Source organism: Aethalodelphis obliquidens, unplaced genomic scaffold (assembly GCF_003676395.1).
Source record: "Aethalodelphis obliquidens isolate GAN/ISIS:26980383/991018 unplaced genomic scaffold, ASM367639v1 scaffold5, whole genome shotgun sequence".
In the NCBI taxonomy this organism is placed as follows: domain Eukaryota; kingdom Metazoa; phylum Chordata; class Mammalia; order Artiodactyla; family Delphinidae; genus Aethalodelphis; species Aethalodelphis obliquidens.
This window is the reverse complement of record NW_020837949.1, coordinates 34,319,028-34,337,369: the sequence shown is the minus strand read 5'-3', so window position 1 is coordinate 34,337,369 and position 18,342 is coordinate 34,319,028. Positions and strand designations below refer to the sequence as shown.

The following is an 18,342-nucleotide window of genomic DNA, read 5'->3' as shown; positions in this document are numbered from 1 at the left end:
TTATGCTTTTACAGCAATTCCCTAGACTCATGAAGGGGAAGGATGAAGTTTATAATGACATTGAATACCAAACTGTTGCTTGATTTATTCAGGAAGGTTGTTATATACTGGGATCAAGTGACAGCTTAAAAGCTAGTATAATTTATCATCATCAGTTAATTTTCGCTGGGTGTCCACTGGGTGCTGAACATCGTACAAGGCTTTTTGTCAGCAGGTATGTGCCTGATAAGGTTGATGGAACTCTGAGAAGACGGAATCTTGCCTTTAAGGTACTTGCTGTATAATCAAAGGCAAGTCAGCAAATGCCTAGAGTTGTCAAGCTCTGTGTACAAAACCTATGTAACAGAAAATATTAGGGTTCTTGTCAGCAAATGGAGGTCCCACTCTCATTAATACCTGTACAGCCACCAGAAGAAAGGGGGCATTGGGTGGACCAAGAATAGGTGTCTACTATGGTCCAGTCCCCGTTTGACTGGCGCACATTTCTGTGTGTGTCTACACAGATATAGTTTTTTTTCCCTACATATCATTTCAAAATACTCCTACCTAATGAGATCCAGTTATCTTTTGAACAAACATTATGTACTCTGCCTCTGCCTAATGAGAGACAAATCAAAGTTACATCCCGATGATATATCTAGAGCTATTGTCATATGGCGATTCCACAGATCTCTGGGTGACCTTTATTCCTCTGGAATGACCCAGAAATCTGGTCTCAATCAAATTTGGACGTAGTGACTCATGATCTTGGAAATTATGGCTTAAAACGTATCTGATTGTATAAGGGTGCAGGAAGTATAGGATAGCTGCCATGTAAACTCAGCTACAGCCCTGGTCTAAGGAATATCCGTATTCCCCTGATTCAGGATAGTCCAGAAGATGCTGTGGTCAGGGACTGTCATCTAAGCATCTCTATTCAGCTTCTTCCCTAACCTTGGGTTTTGTGGCCAGTGGATGGATTCCCGAGGATTACCCGAGGATTACCTGCTAAGAAGTTTTCCCTTGTTGGGTCACCTTCATGGCCATCTCTGAGAAGGGCTTTGGGGAGAATTCCCTAGCAGGGGCCTTAGCAGTTTTTTTCTTGTTGGTAACAAGGACTTAGATTCAGGGATTGCCTTAGGGTAGAACAAGTTACAGGTCTTTATTTGCTAGGCTAGGGATTTTTTTTTTTCTAGCCATATAAATTCTTTAACATCTTTGTTAGGTGCTTATCAATATCCTTTTTTTGGAGGTAGGGGTGGCATACTTCATTTTCTGGCACCAAAGTTGTGTGTCAAATAATGATCTTGGACTCTGGTCCCTTGCCTTGCCACTTTAGTTTCAGAGTTCAGGGATCCCTCTGTCTCCTTTAGTCTTGATCTAATGGCTTCCTGTCACTAGCTCTACTTACGTGGGTGGTGAAGCTTGACCCAGGCTGTATGCTTCCCCAGGCTCCTTCCCCAGGCTGTATCCCTTGTGAATGAGTTGCATGAACTACTTAGTAGGAAAGGCACTTGAGAGAGCCTGGAGTTTCAGGCTTCCGCAGCTCTTGCGCCTCCTTAATATCCCCTTATTCCATTTTCCAGCACTTCACATTTACCCAGTCAGCACACTGCATTCAGACTGTAACAAATAATTTGGCTGCTGAAATTCAGGTAACATATCTGAACTTTAGTGGTCCGACATTATTGGCTACCAGGGCTATTTCTTACGGGTTTATATCTGTGAGTTGCACAAAGGCAAGTGGGGGCCAAAATCTAGCCCTTGCTCTACTCACTAAGGTTTGCGCTCAAGCAAGGAAGGCTTTTTGAAATTTGTCTCTACAGAGGGCAGTACCTTTTTCGGTTTACAGAGTAGCAAATTTATTTGTGTGATGCTGTCTTTGGCTGTGTTGCTTGCAGGTAAAAAAAAGCTTTCTTTAATAAAACTGTCCGCATTTTCTAGTCAGCTTTTATGTTGGCCAGTTAGAATCGAGTTTGTTGTTTTATTGTAGCAGCTACTGAAAGCCATGAGAAATCCAGTGTACCAATATACGGGCAGATTTCTGCAAAGCCCCCTAAAGCTCCAGCCTTCCTGTGCCTGCAATCTGTGTCCCAAGGACTGATGACTGCTTATTTTAACTAGCTACTTTGCTACTGTTTCATACTGACAGCTTATTTTCCAGCTAGGATGGAGTGATCCTCATTTTCCCCAAACTTAGTTTTGGCTTTACTTAGTTTCCCATTTTAATAACCTACTCCTGATGCAGGTTTTTATATTATATCACAGACCTTCGTTTCAAGGTTTTTGACGTGTACCTTGCCTTACCAGAGAGCCTTATCATATAGAGAAGGGCTGAAGGCACCCAGAGGCAGGCTGGGTCGAGGACCTACGTCAGAAAGCAGTCTGCACCTATCCAAGCGTGTCAATGTGTATATTAAGTTAAAACCTAAGAGTGCTGCACGCTTCTTAATGGGAAGTCTTCTTACATGCTTTGTGGTCCTTGAAAGCTGTAATCAGTGTGTAAAGACTCTGGGTGAATTCTGAAGTTTCAAGTGTTTGGGATTTTCAGTATTTGCTTTTTTAGTTGCCAACTACCCTCATTTTACTATAGTATACGTCGCTTAATGTTTGTAAATGGTGACTTGGTTAAGCATTTCTGATGTGTTATTTAAAAAGGTAATACTTGAATATGTTCTATCCCATTGTGATAGATCAGGTGCTTTTAAAGTGATTTAAAAACAAATAATAATGGTTTAAAAAATCTTTTTCTATAAACCTCATGGTGAAACACTAGCAAGGTCAAAGAAATGTTTAACTAATGGTCTGAAAATTGAAGTGAGGTGTAGCTACTTAATACTTCCTGACTTGCTATTGTTTTGAGAATTCTGAGGAAAACTTCTATTTGTTGAAACATAACACAGGAACAGTAGGACTTTTCAAACTTCTGCTTGCCCACTATCGATCTTAAAAACAACGACAACAAAGGAAATGCCTTTTTATACCTAAAAAAAGTATATGTGAGATATATATATATATTTGTCCTGAATATGCCCATTATTACCTATTAGAAAACTCAGGAGTCATTCTTCAAAAGAACATGAAGGCATTACATCCCTTTTAAAGTTACCACATTAAAAAATATTGCAGTATGTAAAACAGGTTTTTGGAAGATTGTGTCTTTGTGCTATTTTTTATTAATGTATTTTCAGTCATACAAAAAACACCATTTAAGCTATTGATTTTCTGCAAAATATAAGCACATATACATTTATTTAGATATTTATTATACAATGATAAATAATTGTGCAGAGGTCACTTTATCAGTTGAATCAAATGAGGGAAATACCTATTGAGTCAGTGAACGAAGGAGACCACAGCAACCAGAGGTCTCATCTTCACTATGGGATTAGATGGGAGGATGATATGCTCTTTTAATATATAAATGAAGCTTGTAGACAGCAATCCATAATGAAAGCTGCTAACTTAAACTGAAAATATTCTATTTTCGAATATATGGGTGGTGAGCTTCTATTATCCAGATAAGTTAACTAGAAACTGATATTCAATAGCTGGTGTAAAGTAAGGCCAAATTTGTCATCCATTCGAGGATAAAAACAAGCATGAGAGAAAAGTTCCACTTGGATGGGATATAATAAAATTTGTGTTATTCATCGATGTACTGTCTGGGGACTTTTCAGTATTACATGCAAATATTAAAAGAAAGTGTAGCTCGCTTTCTTTAATGATCTTTATTGTTGAATTTATTCTTCTGTTTGTATATTTATTTGAAGGCTGTTTATTTACAAGAAGGTTTGGGGTTGATTTATAGGGGGGAAATAGAGCACCTGGTAACAGAATAAAAAATAAAAGGCAAGTAATAAATCAGAAAGAAATGGCGGGGGAGGGGATTAAGTAGGGGAAAGTGAAGAGGGAGAAATCAATGGGGTGGAACTGGGAAGATAAACCTCCCCAGGCCCATGAAGATCTATCTATTTTGCCAGTGAAGGTCCTACTGCCCAGGGAGATGTAATACCTTTCTCAAGCTCACAGAACCAGGAAATACTGACTCCAGAATTCAAACCCTAGTGGGTCTTGTTTGTCAAAGCCCGCGCGCGTCCCACCATCTGTTGTTGGCAGTATCTTGTTGAAGAAGACACTTGTGTACCGATTGCTCCTGATATAAAGGAGACCGACTGGTCCTAGCTTGCCTGGGACTGTCCTGGTTCTAAAACCACTGTTCTACCTCTCAGCACCTCCCTCAGTCCTGAGTAAACTGTGGTGGATGGTCACCCTGCTGGCTCTCCTTCCAGCCACCGTAAAGGAAGAAATTTGACAGGGTTGTATCACTGTCCCCGAATGGCAGCTGAAGGCTGGGGTACTTTTCCTACAGAACTGCGTGATGCATGACTATCCCTCAGTGATAGTCGGATCCTGTGTTATAAAGCTGAGCTGCTGCTTTCTAAGATCCACCAGAGGCTGTGGATTTGGCAGTGGTCTTTCCACTGCTACTAATATATTTTGTTTCTTTCTTGCTAGGGAAGAGTGGTGTCTTTTGGGTCATTTGGGCTAGGGACAATTTACATACATTATATGTTGATATACTATACATAGTTGTTCATAGGCTTTGATAGAAGCTATGAATGTTTTAAAATGAGTCCCAGCATTAATTCCATGGCTAACTCAAAGTTTATTTTTTTTAACATCTTTATTGGAGTATAATTGCTTTACAGCGGTGCGTCAGTTTCTACTTTATAACAAAGTGAATCAGCTATACATATACATATATCTTCATATGCCCTCCCTCTTGCATCTCCCTCCCGCCCTCCCTATCCCACCCCTCTAGGTGGTCACAAAGCACCAGCTGATCTCCCTGTGCTACGTGGCTGCTTCCCACTAGCTATCTATTTTACATTTGGTAGTGTATATATGTCCATGCCACTCTTCCACTTTGTCCCAGCTTACCCTTCCCCTCCCCCGTGTCCTCAAGTCCACTCTCTAGTAGTCGATGGACACTTAGGTTGCTTCCATGTCCTAGCTATTGTAAATAGAGCTGCAATGAACATTGTGGTACATGACTCTTTTCGAATTATGGTTTTCTCAGGGTATATGCCCAGTAGTGGGATTTCGGGGTCATATGGTAGTTCTATTTTTAGTTTTTTAAGGAACCTCCATACTGTTCTCCATAGTGGCTGTATCAATTTACATTCTCACCAACAGTGCAAGAGGGTTCCCTTTTCTCCACACCCTCTCCAGCATTTATTGTTTTTGGATTTTTTTGATGATGGCCATTTGACTGGTGTCAGGTGATACCTCACTGTAGTTTAGTGATTAGTGATGTTGAGCATTCTTTCATGTGTTTGTTGGCAGTCTGTATATCTTCTTTGGAGAAATGTCTATTTAGGCCTTCTGCCCATTTTTGGATGGGGCTGTTTGTTTTTTTTTATATTGACCTGCATGAGCTGCTTGTAAATTTTGGAGATTAATTCTTTGTCAGTTGCTTCGTTTGCAAATATTTTCTCCCATTCTGAGGGCTGTCTTTTCATCTTGTTTATGTTTTCCTTTGCTGTGCAAAAGCTTTTAAGTTTCAGTAGGTCCCATTTGTTTATTTTTGTTTTTATTTCCATTTCTCTAGGAGGTGGGTCAAAAGGATCTTGCTGTGATTTCCATTTCTCTAGGAGGTGGGCCCAAAAGGATCTTGCTGTGATTTATGTCATAGAGTGTTCTGCCTATGTTTTCCTCTAAGAGTTTTACAGTGTCTGGCCTTACATTTAGGTCTTTAATCCGTTTTGAGTTTTTTTGTGTGTATGGTTAGGGAGTGTTCTAATTTCATTCTTTTACAAGTAGCTGTCCAGTTTTCCCAACACCACTTACTGAAGAGGTTGTCTTTTCTCCACTGTATATTCTTGCCTACTTTATCAAAAATAAGGTGACCATATGTGTGTGGGTTTATCTCTGGGCTTTCATTCTGTTCCATTGATCTATATTTCTTTTTTTTTTAACATCTTTATTGGAGTATAATTGCTTTACAATGGTGTGTTAGTTTCTGCTTTATAACAAAGTGAATCAGTTACACATATACATATGTTCCGATATCACTTCCCTCTTGCGTCTCCCTCCCTATCCGACCCATCCAGGTGGTCAAAAAGCACCAAGCTGATCTCCTTGTGCTATGTGGCTGCTTCCCACTAGCTATCTATTTTATGTTTGGTAGTGTATATATGTCCATGCCACTGTCTCACTTTGTCACAGCTTACCCTTCCCCTTCTCCATATCCTCAAGTCCATTCTCTAGTAGGTCTGTGTCTTTATTCCTGTCTTACCCCTAGGTTCTTCATGACATTTTTTTTTCTTAGATTCCATATATATGTGTTAGCATACGGTATTTGTTTTTCTCTTTCTGACTTACTTCACTCTGTATGACAGACTCTAGGTCATTCCACCTCACTACAAATAACTTGATTTCGTTTCTTTTTATGGCTGAGTAATATTCCATTGTATGTATGTGCCACATCTTCTTTATCCATTCATCCGATGATGAACACTTAGGTTGCTTCCATCTCCTGGCTATTGTAAATAGAGCTGCAATGAACACTTTGGTACATGACTCTTTTTGAATTATGGTTTTCTCAGGGTATATGCCCAGTAGTGGGATTGCTGGGTCATATATCTGTTTTTGTGCCTGTACCATACTGTATTGATTACTGTAGCTTTGTAGTATAGTGTGAAGTCCAAGAGCCTGTTTCTTCCAGCTCTGTTTTTCTTTCTCAAGATTGCTTTGGCTATTCGGGGTCTTTTGTGTTTTCCATACAAATTGTGCAATTTTTTGTTCTAGTTCTGTGAAAAATGCCAGTGGTAGTTTGATAGGGATTGCATTGAATCTGTAGATTCCTTTGGGTAGTATAGTCATTTTCACAATGCTGATTCTTCCAATCCAAGAACATGGTATATCTCTCCATCTGTTTGTATCCTCTTTAATTTCTTTCATCAGTGTCTTATAGTTATCTGTATACAGGTCTTTTGTCTCCTTAGGTAGGTTTAATCCTAGGTATTTTACTCTTTTTGTTGCAATGGTAAATGGGAGTGTTTCCTTAATTTCTCTTTCAGATTTTTCATCATTAGTGTATAGGAATGCAAGAGATTTCTGTGCATTAATTTTGTATCCTGCTACTTTACCAAATTCATTGATTAGCTCTAGTAGTTTTCTGGTAGCATCTTTAGGATTCTCTATGTATAGTATCATGTCATCTGCAAACAGTGACAGCTTTACTTCTTCTTTTCTGATTTGGATTCCTTTTATTTCTTTTTCTTCTCTGATTGCTGTGGCTAAAACTTCCAAAACTGTGTTGAATAATAGTGGTGAGAGTGGGCAACCTTGTCTTGTTCCTGATCTTAGAAGAAATGGTTTCAGTTTTTCCCCATTGAGAACGATGTTGGCTGTGGGTTTGTCATATATGGCCTTTATTATGTTGAAGTAAGTTCCCTCCATGCCTACTTTCTGGAGGGTTTTTATCATATATAGGTGTTGACTTTCGTCAAAAGCTTTTTCTGCATCTATTGAGATGATCATATGGTTTTTCTCCTTTAGTTTGTAATATGCTGTATCACGTTGATTGGTTTGCGTATATTGAAGAATCCTTGCATTCCTGGGATAAACCCCACTTGATCATAGTGTATGATCCTTTTAATGTGCTGTTGGAATCTGTTTGCTAGTATTTCGTTGAGGATTTCTGCATCTATGTTCATCAGTTGTATTGGCCTATAGTTTTCTTTCTTTGCGACATCTTTGTCTGGTTTTGGTATCAGGGTGATGGTAGCCTCTTGGAATGGGAGTGGTCCTCCCACTACTGTATTTTGGAAGAGACTGAGAAGGATAGGTGTTAGCTCTTCTCTAAATGTTTGATAGAATTCGCCTATGAATCTGTCTGGTCTTAGGCTTTTGTTTGTTGGAAGATTTTTAATCACAGTTTCAATTTCAGTGCTTGTGATTGGTCTGTTCATATTTTCTATTTCTTCCTGGTTCAGTCTCGGAAGGTTGTGCTTTCCTAAGAATTTGTTCATTTCTTCCAGGTTGTCCACTGTATTGGCATATAGTTGCTTGTAGTCATCTCTCATGATCCTTTGTATTTCTGCAGTGTCAGTTGTTACTTCTCCTTTTTCATTTCTAATTCTGTTGATTTGAGTCTTTTCCCTTTTTTTCTTGATTAGTGTGGCTAATGGTTTATCAATTTTGTTTATCTTCTCAAAGAACCGGCTTTTACTTTTATTGATCATTGCTATCTTTTCCTTCATTTCCTTTTCGTTTGTTTCTGCTCTGATCTTTATGATTTCATTCCTTTTGCTAACTTTGGGTTTTTTTGTTCTTCTTTTTCTAATTGCTTTAGGTGTAAGGTTAGGTTGTTTATTTGAGATGGTTTTTGTTTCTTGAGGTAGGCTTGTATTGCTATAAACATCCCTCTTTGAACTGCTTTTGCTGCATCCCGTAGTTTTTGGGTCATTGTGTTTTCATTGTCATTTGTTTCTAGGCGTTTTTTGATTTCCTCTTTGACTTCTTTAGTGATCTCTTGGTTATTTAGTAGTGTATTGTTTAGCCTCCATGTGTTTGTAGTGTTTTACAGATTTTTTTTCCTGTAATTGATATCTAGTCTCATAGCATTGTGGTTGGAAAAGATATTTTCTATGATTTCAATTTTCTTAAATTTACCAAGGCTTGATTTGTGATCCAAGATATGATCTATCCTGGAGAATGTTCCATGAGCACTTGATAAGAAAGTGTATTCTGTTGGTTTTGGATGGAATGTCCTATAAGTATCAATTAAGCCCGTGTGGTTTAATGTATCATTTAAAGCTTGTGTTTCCTTACTTATTTTCATTTTGGATGATCTGTCCATTGGTGAAAGTGGGGTGTTAAAGTTCCCTACTATGATTTTGTTACTGTCAGTTTCCCCTTTTTTGGCTGTTAGCATTTGCCTTATGTATTGAGGTGCACCTATGTTTATGTTGGGTGCATAAATATTTACAATTGTTATATCTTCTTCTTGGATTGATCCGTTGATCATTATGTAGTGTCCTTCTTTATCTCTTGTAATAGTCTTTATTTTAAAGTCTGTTTTGTCTGATATGAGAATTCCTACTCCAGCTTTTTTTTGATTTCCATTTGCATGGAATATCTTTTTCTATCCCCTCACTTTCAGTCTGTATGTGTCCCTAGGTCTGAAGTGTATCTTTTGTAGACAGCATATATATGGGTCTTGTTTTTGTATCCATTCAGCCAGTCTATGTCTTTTGGTTGGAGCATTTTATCCATTTACACTTAAGGTAGTTATCGATATGCATGTTCCTATTACCATTTTCTTAATTGTTTTGGGTTTGTTATTGTAGGTCTTTTCCTTCTCCTGTGTTTCCTGCCTAGAGAAGTTCCTTTAGCATTTGTTGTAAAGCTGGTTTGGTGGTGCTGAATTCTCTTAGCTTTTGCTTCTCTGTAAAGGTTTTAATTTCTCCGTCGAATCTGAATGATATCCTCGCTGGGTAGAGTAATCTTGGTTGTAGGTTTTTCCCTTTCATCACTTTAAATATGTCCTGCCACTCCCTTCTGGCTTGCAGAGTTTCTGCTGAAAGATCAGCTGTTAACCTTATGGGGATTCCCTTGTATGTTATTTGTTGTGTTTCCCTTGCTGCTTTTAATATGTTTTCTTTGTATTTAATTTTTGATAGTTTGATTAATATGTTTCTTGGCATGTTTCTCCTTGGATTTATCCTGTATGGGACTCTCTGTGCTTTCTGGACTTGATTAACTATTTCCTTTCCCATATTAGGGAAGTTTTCAACTATAATCTCTTCAAATATTTTCTCAGTCCCTTTCTTTTTCTCTTCTTCTTCTGGTTCCCCTATAATTGGAATGTTGGTGTGTTCAGTGTTGTCCCAGAGGTCTCTGAGACTGTCCTCAATTCTTTTCATTCATTTTTCTTTATTCTGCTCTGCTGTAGTTACTTCCACTCTTTTATCTTCTGGGCCACTTATCCATTTTTCTGCCTCAGTTATTCTGCTATTGATTCCTTGTAGAGAATTTTAAATTTCATTTATTATGTTTTTCATCACTGTTTGTTTGCTCTTTAGTTCTTCTAGGTCCTTGTTAAACATTTCTTGTATTTTCTCCATTCTTTTTCCAAGATTTTAGATCATCTTTACTGTCATTACTCTGAATTCTCTTTCATGTAGACTGCCTATTTCCTCTTCATTTGTTTGGTCTGGTGGGTTTTTACCTTGCTCCTTCATCTGCTGTGTGTTTCTCTGTCTTCTCATTTTGCTTAACTTACTTTGTTTGGGGTCTCCTTTTCGCAGGCTGCAGGTTCGTAGTTCCTGTTGTTTTTGGTGTCTGCCCGCAGTGGCTAAGGTTGGTTCAGTGGGTTGTGTAGGCTTCCTGGTGGAGGGGTCTGGTGCCTGTGTTCTGGTGGATGAGGCTGGATCATGTCTTTCTCATGGGCAGGACCATGTCCAGAGGTATGTTTTGGTGTGTCTGTTGACTTATTATGATTTTAGGCAGCCTCTCTGCTAATGGGTGGGGTTGTGTTCCTGTCTTGCTAGTTGTTTGGCATAGGATGTCCAGCACTGTAGCTTGCTCATCGTTGAGTGTAGCTGGGTCTTAGCATTGAGGTGGAGATCTCTGGGAGAGCTTTCACTGTTTGATATTACCTGGAGCTGAGAGGTCTCTAGTGGGCCAATGTTCTGAACTCGGCTCTCCCACCTCAGAGGCACAGGCCTGACACCTGGCCGGAGCACCAAGACCCTGCCAGCCACACGGCCCAGAAGAAAAGAGAGGAAAAAAAGGAAGAAATAAAAATAAAATAAAGTTATTAAAACTTAAAAAATTATTAAAAATCAAAAAGTAATAAAAATATTAAAAGGGAACAAGGAAAGAAGACAGCAACCAAACCAAAAAACAAATCCACCAATGATAACAAGCGCTAAAAACTATACAAAAAAGAGAACAAAGAAACAAACAAAATGGACAGACATAACCCAAGACAAGACAAATGGTAAAAGCAAAGCTAGACAAAATCACACAAAAAAGCATACATATACATACACACTACAAAAAGAGAAAAAGGAAAAAAACTCTATATATTTTGGGAAGTCTGAGGTCTTCTGCCAGCGTTCAGTAGGTGTTCTGTAGGAGTTGTTCCACACGTAGATGTATTTCTGATGTATTTGTGGGGAGGAAAGTGATCTCCACATCTTACTCCTCTGCCATCTTGAAGGTCTCGTTTTCAAATTACAGGTGTAGGAACAGGTTTTGTTGAGACAGGTGGAGAAGCAGGTTGGCATAGAGCAAGCCAGCTTGCTGCGGCCCGCAGTCCGGCCCTTGGTTGCCACGGCCGTCTGTCGGTCCTGTGAGCCTCGGAGGGAGGACAAAAGAGGTGTCCCTGTGGCCGGGACAGGCTCTCAGTATAGTCGATGGGAAGGACCCGAGTGAGGAGCTGAGGTGGCTATGGCCGCTCCCGCTGCGGATGCTGCCGATTCCCCTGGGTCGGAGGTGTCGGAGAGGCCGTGTCCTCGGGATTGTGGTGCCCGGAGCACAGCGCTCGCCTCAAGGTTTATTTCTTATGTAACAGTATGAGATGAGTATTCCAGGTCGCTGAGAGGCTCTGCTCCCTGCTGCCATGCAGATTCCTTCTGTTCGGTTTCTCCAATATCCCTTAAGATATTTCCCTCAGCTGTGGTCAAAGCTGCGTTGCCCAAGTGCAAGAAAAATAGTATAGGGAGGACACACCCAAGTCTTAAGGCCCCGGCCTAGAAGTGGCAAGAATAATTTCTTCTCTCAGTCCTTCAGAGCGAACATGGACACGTGGCTGAACTGAACTGCAAGGGAGGCTGGGAAATGGGTTATCCCCACGCCCGGGACAATGGGGAGGATGGATCTGGTGAACAGCTAGCAATCACCCTCTTCCAGGCTCTACTTAAAGATGTTTAAGTACTTCCTAAATGTTCTTTATGAAATGGAGGAAAGTGCTCAATTCTCCAAACTTCTAAAAGTTGTATTGTGTTGTTTTGGGAAGAAGTACATCTAAGCCCTGACATCTGGTGATTTATTTTGCAATACTTAAAAAGGAATTACTGTTAAAAATGCTAACCATTGTGATAGCATCATAAGACAATCCCCTCCATCCTGTGGGGCCTCAGTCATGTAATCAGAATTTAATTGGGATTCTCAAATGATCAAGGTTCCAAAAAAATTACAGTTCCAAAATATATCTCAGTATGTTAGTATACACATTAAATAAAAGGAAGATGGAAAATCAGAAGGCCCTTGGAGGGGAACTAAGGACACAGAAATAGAAAATGCCAGGAGCTTCCAGAGTGTGTGTTAGGATGCTGGGTCCACCCAGGGTCTGCAAACTGGGAAAGGCTTGCATCAAGCTGATACCTGGTTGTCTAATAGCACATTTATTTTAGTTGATTTTAGCCTAAATTTAGACTATAACAATAAAGTAGTATAGTTTTGTCATATTAGTGCATATTGAAGTAAGAAACTTTTAAAGCTATTATTGTGTGTAGATGCATATTTTATGTATATATAATAAAACACTATTTTGTTATAGATATGTATAAATAAAGTCTGCGTGTGTGTGTGTGTGTCTGTCCGTCTGTCTGTCTCATAGTGACCGTGGAGTAGCATAGTACTTGGTACCCAATAAAAGCTTTGTAGCTATCCCTAGGAAGAGTAAATTCGGTTTTAAATCCTAAGCATTTAATTTAGATTTTTTTTGTATGTGTACAACAACCATTTAAACTGACTAAATGGCATGAGAATTCTTTTGTAATTTTATTAAATCTGACTTGTGTAAAGAGACCAGCGACTGAAGGCGATTTGCACATGCTAATAGATTATACGCTATAGCAGAATGTTGCTTTATATTGCTACTCCAGCAGCTGCAGTTTCAAGTACAGTTATTACTAGCTCCAATATCACCCAGTTTTTTAAAAAAACATTTTATCAAAAGAAGTTCATGCTATTGACTCATTACTCCCATATTTATTATTATTGAAAATCACTAGATCTAATTCTATTGGTTTCCTTCCTGATTGAAAACATTTGAACCTAGAAAGCACAGTATTTCTTAAGACATTTGTAACTATTCATCATGGATATTAAAATTACAATCATGGTGCATTGTGTGAACAATGATTAAAAAAAAAATTCTTTACACATATGGTAAGCGGGTGACCAATGCTATCCAGGTTTGGAGATGCTGAATGTTCATATAACTGGTATTTGAAATTTTGATGTGTATTGCATTTGTTACTGAATATCAAGAATACATTTTTTTGCTCATATAGAGTAAGTTTAAAATGGGGTCTTTTGTAGAAGCACCCATCCTGTTTAGAATGATATAACAGATGCTGAATGTTCACATATCAAACAAAATGCCAGGCTTCTGTAGAAAAGAGGTGTCAAAAAGTTTCTTTGTACCTTTAACGCATGTGATTATGTAGTACAAAATGCAGAGTTTGTAAAATTTCTTGAATATACAGGCAAAAAAATGAATAATTCAAAACAACTCATAAGTTCTACATTCTATTGTCCCTTTATAACGCAGGCAGAAGATAGCAGTGCACTCCCAATAGAGCTGAATTTGCACAAGTTACACCTCTGAAAATGCCAGATGGTCTATGGTCTACTTTTGAGAGCTGTCACATATGTAAAGATTTGAAAAAAGAAAGACAGCTGAATGAGAGCAGTGGATCATTAAAGGGAGAGTGAGGGTCCCTAGGCATCACTTGTGTTTTAAGAAGCATTGTGTCGTTTCCATATTAGTGGGCTTTTTTTTTTTAAGCCATACACAACTTTTACACAATAAGGAAAAGAAATCTGTTTAAAACCAAGTAGTTATGGTTTAATCAGTCAGATGTTTCTGTTCTTTATTCAAGAATAAAATCACATTCCTGATTTGGTTTTAGTTGTACTTTTACTGTAAGATTTAATTCACATCTATGAAAAATGATCAATGAAGTTAAATGTCTTAAGATAATTCATATATCTAGGGTTTATCCAGTTTTGATTTGACTTATATATTGCATGTATCTGACAAAATCATAATGTTAAGAAACTGGAGCGAAGAGATAATACTTGGTTACTTGACCCATAATACAAACTACACTAAAAATAATTAGGTGGCAGTGAAACAAAAATGAATGTACTATCATTTATCTGCCAACAGAAATAGATATCATTTTGAAGATTGAAATGTAGATAAATCATTAAGGATATGTTTGAATATCACTCTGGCCATACCCAGTAATTTGCAAAAAAGTCAATTTTCATAGTAGGAAAAGGTCAGACCTGTCGGTTTTAGAATTTGGTGGCAAGACCTGATGTCTTTTGCCACCTTTATTTTTACTTATGGAGAATGTTTATTACATAATAATTTTAAATTGATCTTGGATTATGGAATATGACAGCGCCTTTTTGATTGATAAGTCTCCCCAGCATCGGTCAGTAACATTTCAACTTAACCCAGCTCTCAGATTGCTTGAATTATTCTTTGCAGAGAAGAAGTGGCCCAAAACATTCCATTTATTTGGTGCGATTATTGGAAGGAGCTCTGAAAAGAACACCAAATTAGGTTTAACTGTCTTCTTTGGCATCCCGTTAAATACATATGCATAACTAGCTTTATGTTCAATAGCAGTCATTAGGATGTCATTCTAGTTGATACAAGAAGCTACAGGAGCAGCAAATTAATCTCTGGATTAAGTGATTGCACACCCATAAGAAAGAGATCTTCTGCACAAGCCTTGATTGTTGATTTCAGTTTTGAGAGGGGCATATATAGCTAGTAAACAGAGAAGTAACCTTCTTTTTTCTTTTCAGCAGAAGTTAGGAGAAAAACAGAACGTTTTGATAAATTTTATAGCTGTTACTTTGTGTTATTCCCAAATAATAAATGTTTAGAAAACTATTCTCCTTTATCACTAAAAAACTGAATAACTCTAAGAGGAGTTCATATATTAGTTTTATAACTTGGGTATCATTGTTAATAGACTTGGTATGAAAGGATGCTTTCATTAAGCAGAAAAACACCAAACTGTTTTTCTTACAATATGCACATTCATGAGTAAAATATTCTGGTATGTTAAGATGTTTTTCCTTAAGAGACATAGGATATGTGAACAAGAATGGAAGTAAACAATGTGTGCTAAAGAGTCACTCAAATGCAAGCTGTCTTGTTTGTCAAAAATATATACCAAGTCTTAGGTAGTCCCCAGATGACAGATAATTAGTCCATTTTAGACTTATCAGTGCCATGTAGAACTGTTACAGTTTTGCATGCAATACTTTTTCTAAGTCAAAGACCTCTTAGTATTCAGATTTAATTTACATTTCCTAACTATTCATAATCATAAACAGAAAAGACTAAAACAGCAGCTTCAGATTTTAAAATTCCAGGAAATTATATAATAGTAAAATTTGACACCGAACGTTTTTTGTTGTTGCTGTTGTTTTGATGAAATGCTATGACTGGTCACTCTGCTTAGGAGCTACACAAGCAAGGTAAATGTTGATTTTAAGAACCTCATTACCTAACCAATGTAAACAGATAACATTCTGGGTTGAGATCAGGGCTCTTAGCTGCAAAAAGCAGAATCCATTTTAGCTAATTTATAGAAAATAAATGTATTAGTAGCAATAGATTCTCCCAAGAGTTACACAGCCAAGGATCATGCCCATCCATTCAACGGGGCTTCCCTAATGAAAACCCCACTAATGCTGCACCCTAGGCCCACTGGTCTGCTAGGAAGTGGACAGCAGACACCACACCCACTGCCAAGACCAACAAATGCCTTCTTCGCTGTCTGTGCGAGAGGCTCCACAACCCAGGTGTGGCTGCCATCTTGCATTGGTACTTCTGCACCTTCTGCACTTCTGCATACTTCTCCTTGGTAGAATGTAAGTCACGTATGTGCCCTCTAACTCAAGAGGAATGTAGGGAAGAGATAGAGCACGTTATCACAAGCTATGGGCGTATTCAGAAATGCTGGGCAGACAGATGATCACTAGTCACCCGCTTGTTTTGTGATTTGTTGTCCAAAGAATCAAAGTAGTTTGCCCTTTTTAGTGTCGTGCTAATAAAATGTTCTTTTATAATTTTCTTTTAAAAGCTCTTCATATATAGACATTTAATCCATCTGAAATTTCTTTGTATGAGATACACGTGCATTTGCATGGGCACACATACACATTTTGGGGACTTTCTCTGCTGTTCCATTGGTTTATGTCTATGCCTGGACCGCCACCATACTGTCTCAGTTACTGTAGTTTTAAAATAAGACTTTATATCTGGTAAGTCAAGTCCCACATTTGTCTTTTTCTTCCTTAAAATTTCCTTAGTGATTCTTGTACTCTTATAAACTTTGGGATCAGCTCGTCAAGTTCCACAAATAAGCCTTTTGGAAATTTTATGGGAATTACATTAAATAAATTGGGGAGAATTAACATATTATCAGAATTAACATTTATACTCTCTTCATTTATTAGGGTTTTCTTTTATGTCTTTCAGTAATATTTTGTAATTTTTGCCACGAAATCTCTGCCGCCTTTTTTCTAGCTTAATTCCTAGATACTTATAGGGTTTTTTGTTTGTTGGCTTGTTTTTCTTCTTTTGTTGCTATGAAGAGTTCAATTTTTCTTGCATATTTACTAGTTGCTTACTGTTGGCTTGTAGAATTTGGTTGGTTTGAATATGGTTCATCGTGTGTAAGTCTTGCTAAATTCTTAGTTTTTCAGAATGTACAGTCTCTTAGATTTCCCCTGGAATATTCAATTATGTACCCATCTCAGAAATTTTGTTTCTTCCTTTCCAGGACTCACCCCTGTTTTTTTTCTTTTTGGTGTTTATTGTTTTCGCCAGTGTAATGTTGCATAAGAGGGTGAAGGTGGGCATTGTTTTCTTGGTCCTGACCAAACAGGAGCACTTCTCCAGTGTTGACTTTTAATTTTGCTAGATGCATTTTGCCAGATTAAGGAAGTTCTTTTCTATTCCTATCTTTCCATAAATGGTTTATTTTAAAATCAAATTAAAGAATATGGAAAAGGTTTTCTTCTTCAGAATTTAAAGTGGAATTAAAAAGAAAAACGACTATCTCGTTCTCTCTTATCCAGCTTTGATACCTGACCTCATTGTTCCTTGCCTCTTATCTCAAAAGGTAATTGAGCAGTTTATCATTTTCAGGGATATTGCTATAATACTCTTAGTCTATGGCACCTAAAAAAGGACCTGGGACTTAGAAAACAATCCACATTAGCTGTTGAATGAGTTTTGAATTAACATTTTTCAGATTTGCAACTTAAATTTTTTAAAGAAAAAAAATACCTTTTTTTCTCCTCTTTTTATATCCCTTGTGGAAAGTCACCCTTGATGACCCCCTTCCCATTTTCCCTTTTAGTAATTATGCTTTCTCTATGTTCATGTTTATTCATGTTTTCCTTTTATTTTTTTTTTTCCTCTTCACTTTTAGGATCACGGGTAAAATCCAAGAAAGTCTGTTACTGAGTCTATTTTGATTATTTTCAAGTAGTCATTTTTTTAACTGGATAAACTTTGCCTGTTTTTTTTCACTTAGCCCAACCTCAGCGCTTGCCTCAGCTTCAAACTGCAGCACAGGAAAGTGAGGAGGAAATAAGCAAGATAAAGAATGGCCACCCAAGTCTGAGCAATGGAAATGGAATCCACCACGGGGCCAAACATGTATCTGCAGAGAATCGAAGACTTTCAGCACCCGTTTCTCAAAAAATGCATAGAAAAATTCAATCCAGCTTGTCTGTAAGCAGTGACATCAGTAAGAAGAGTAAAGTAAATGCTGTCTTTTCTCAAAAGACAGGCTCTTCACCTGAAGGTAAGTGTGAAATATGTGCATATTTTATTTGACCAGATGTAAAATCACATTCGCGAATAATTATTTGATCAAGCAAACGTAAATGCAGAATCTTGCTTATCCTCCAAATAGGAATTTTGGTAAAATGCAGCTTCCCCAAAAGAAAGCACAGGCCGGGAACGGAAGCGTTGGCAGCTGACATCCTGCTTTTAGATTGTCTTCTAGAGTGAACAGTCATTACTTTAAATATGACTGCTATACTTCTTTTTTTAATACCACCTTTAAAAATACAAATACAACGTTTTGGTGGCATATGAATGTATGTTTTTCATCCCTGATTCAATATGTGATGCTGTGGTTCAGAGATACCCGCTTGTATTTTTGTCTTGCAAATCAGTTTTTAAATATGCAAAACTAAAGCAAAGATTTGGTAATTTTCGTGCTTTTGCCAGGGAGTGGGCTAGGTAATCTCTGTTGCTTGAGGACCAGTATCTTCCAGCTACCAGTGCTG

At 37.9% G+C, this 18,342-nt stretch overlaps 1 protein-coding gene across 2 annotated transcripts in view; it reads left to right on the top strand.

The window, feature by feature from the left end:
* MDFIC (MyoD family inhibitor domain containing) overlaps positions 1-18,342 on the top strand; it is a 99,741-nt gene that overhangs the window by 45,191 nt on the left and 36,208 nt on the right. For both annotated transcript variants that reach the window (XM_027102137.1, XM_027102139.1), the window contains exon 4: positions 17,580-17,852. In XM_027102137.1, coding sequence (XP_026957938.1) covers positions 17,580-17,852 — 273 coding nt within the window. The remainder of the gene's footprint in view (positions 1-17,579; positions 17,853-18,342) is intronic.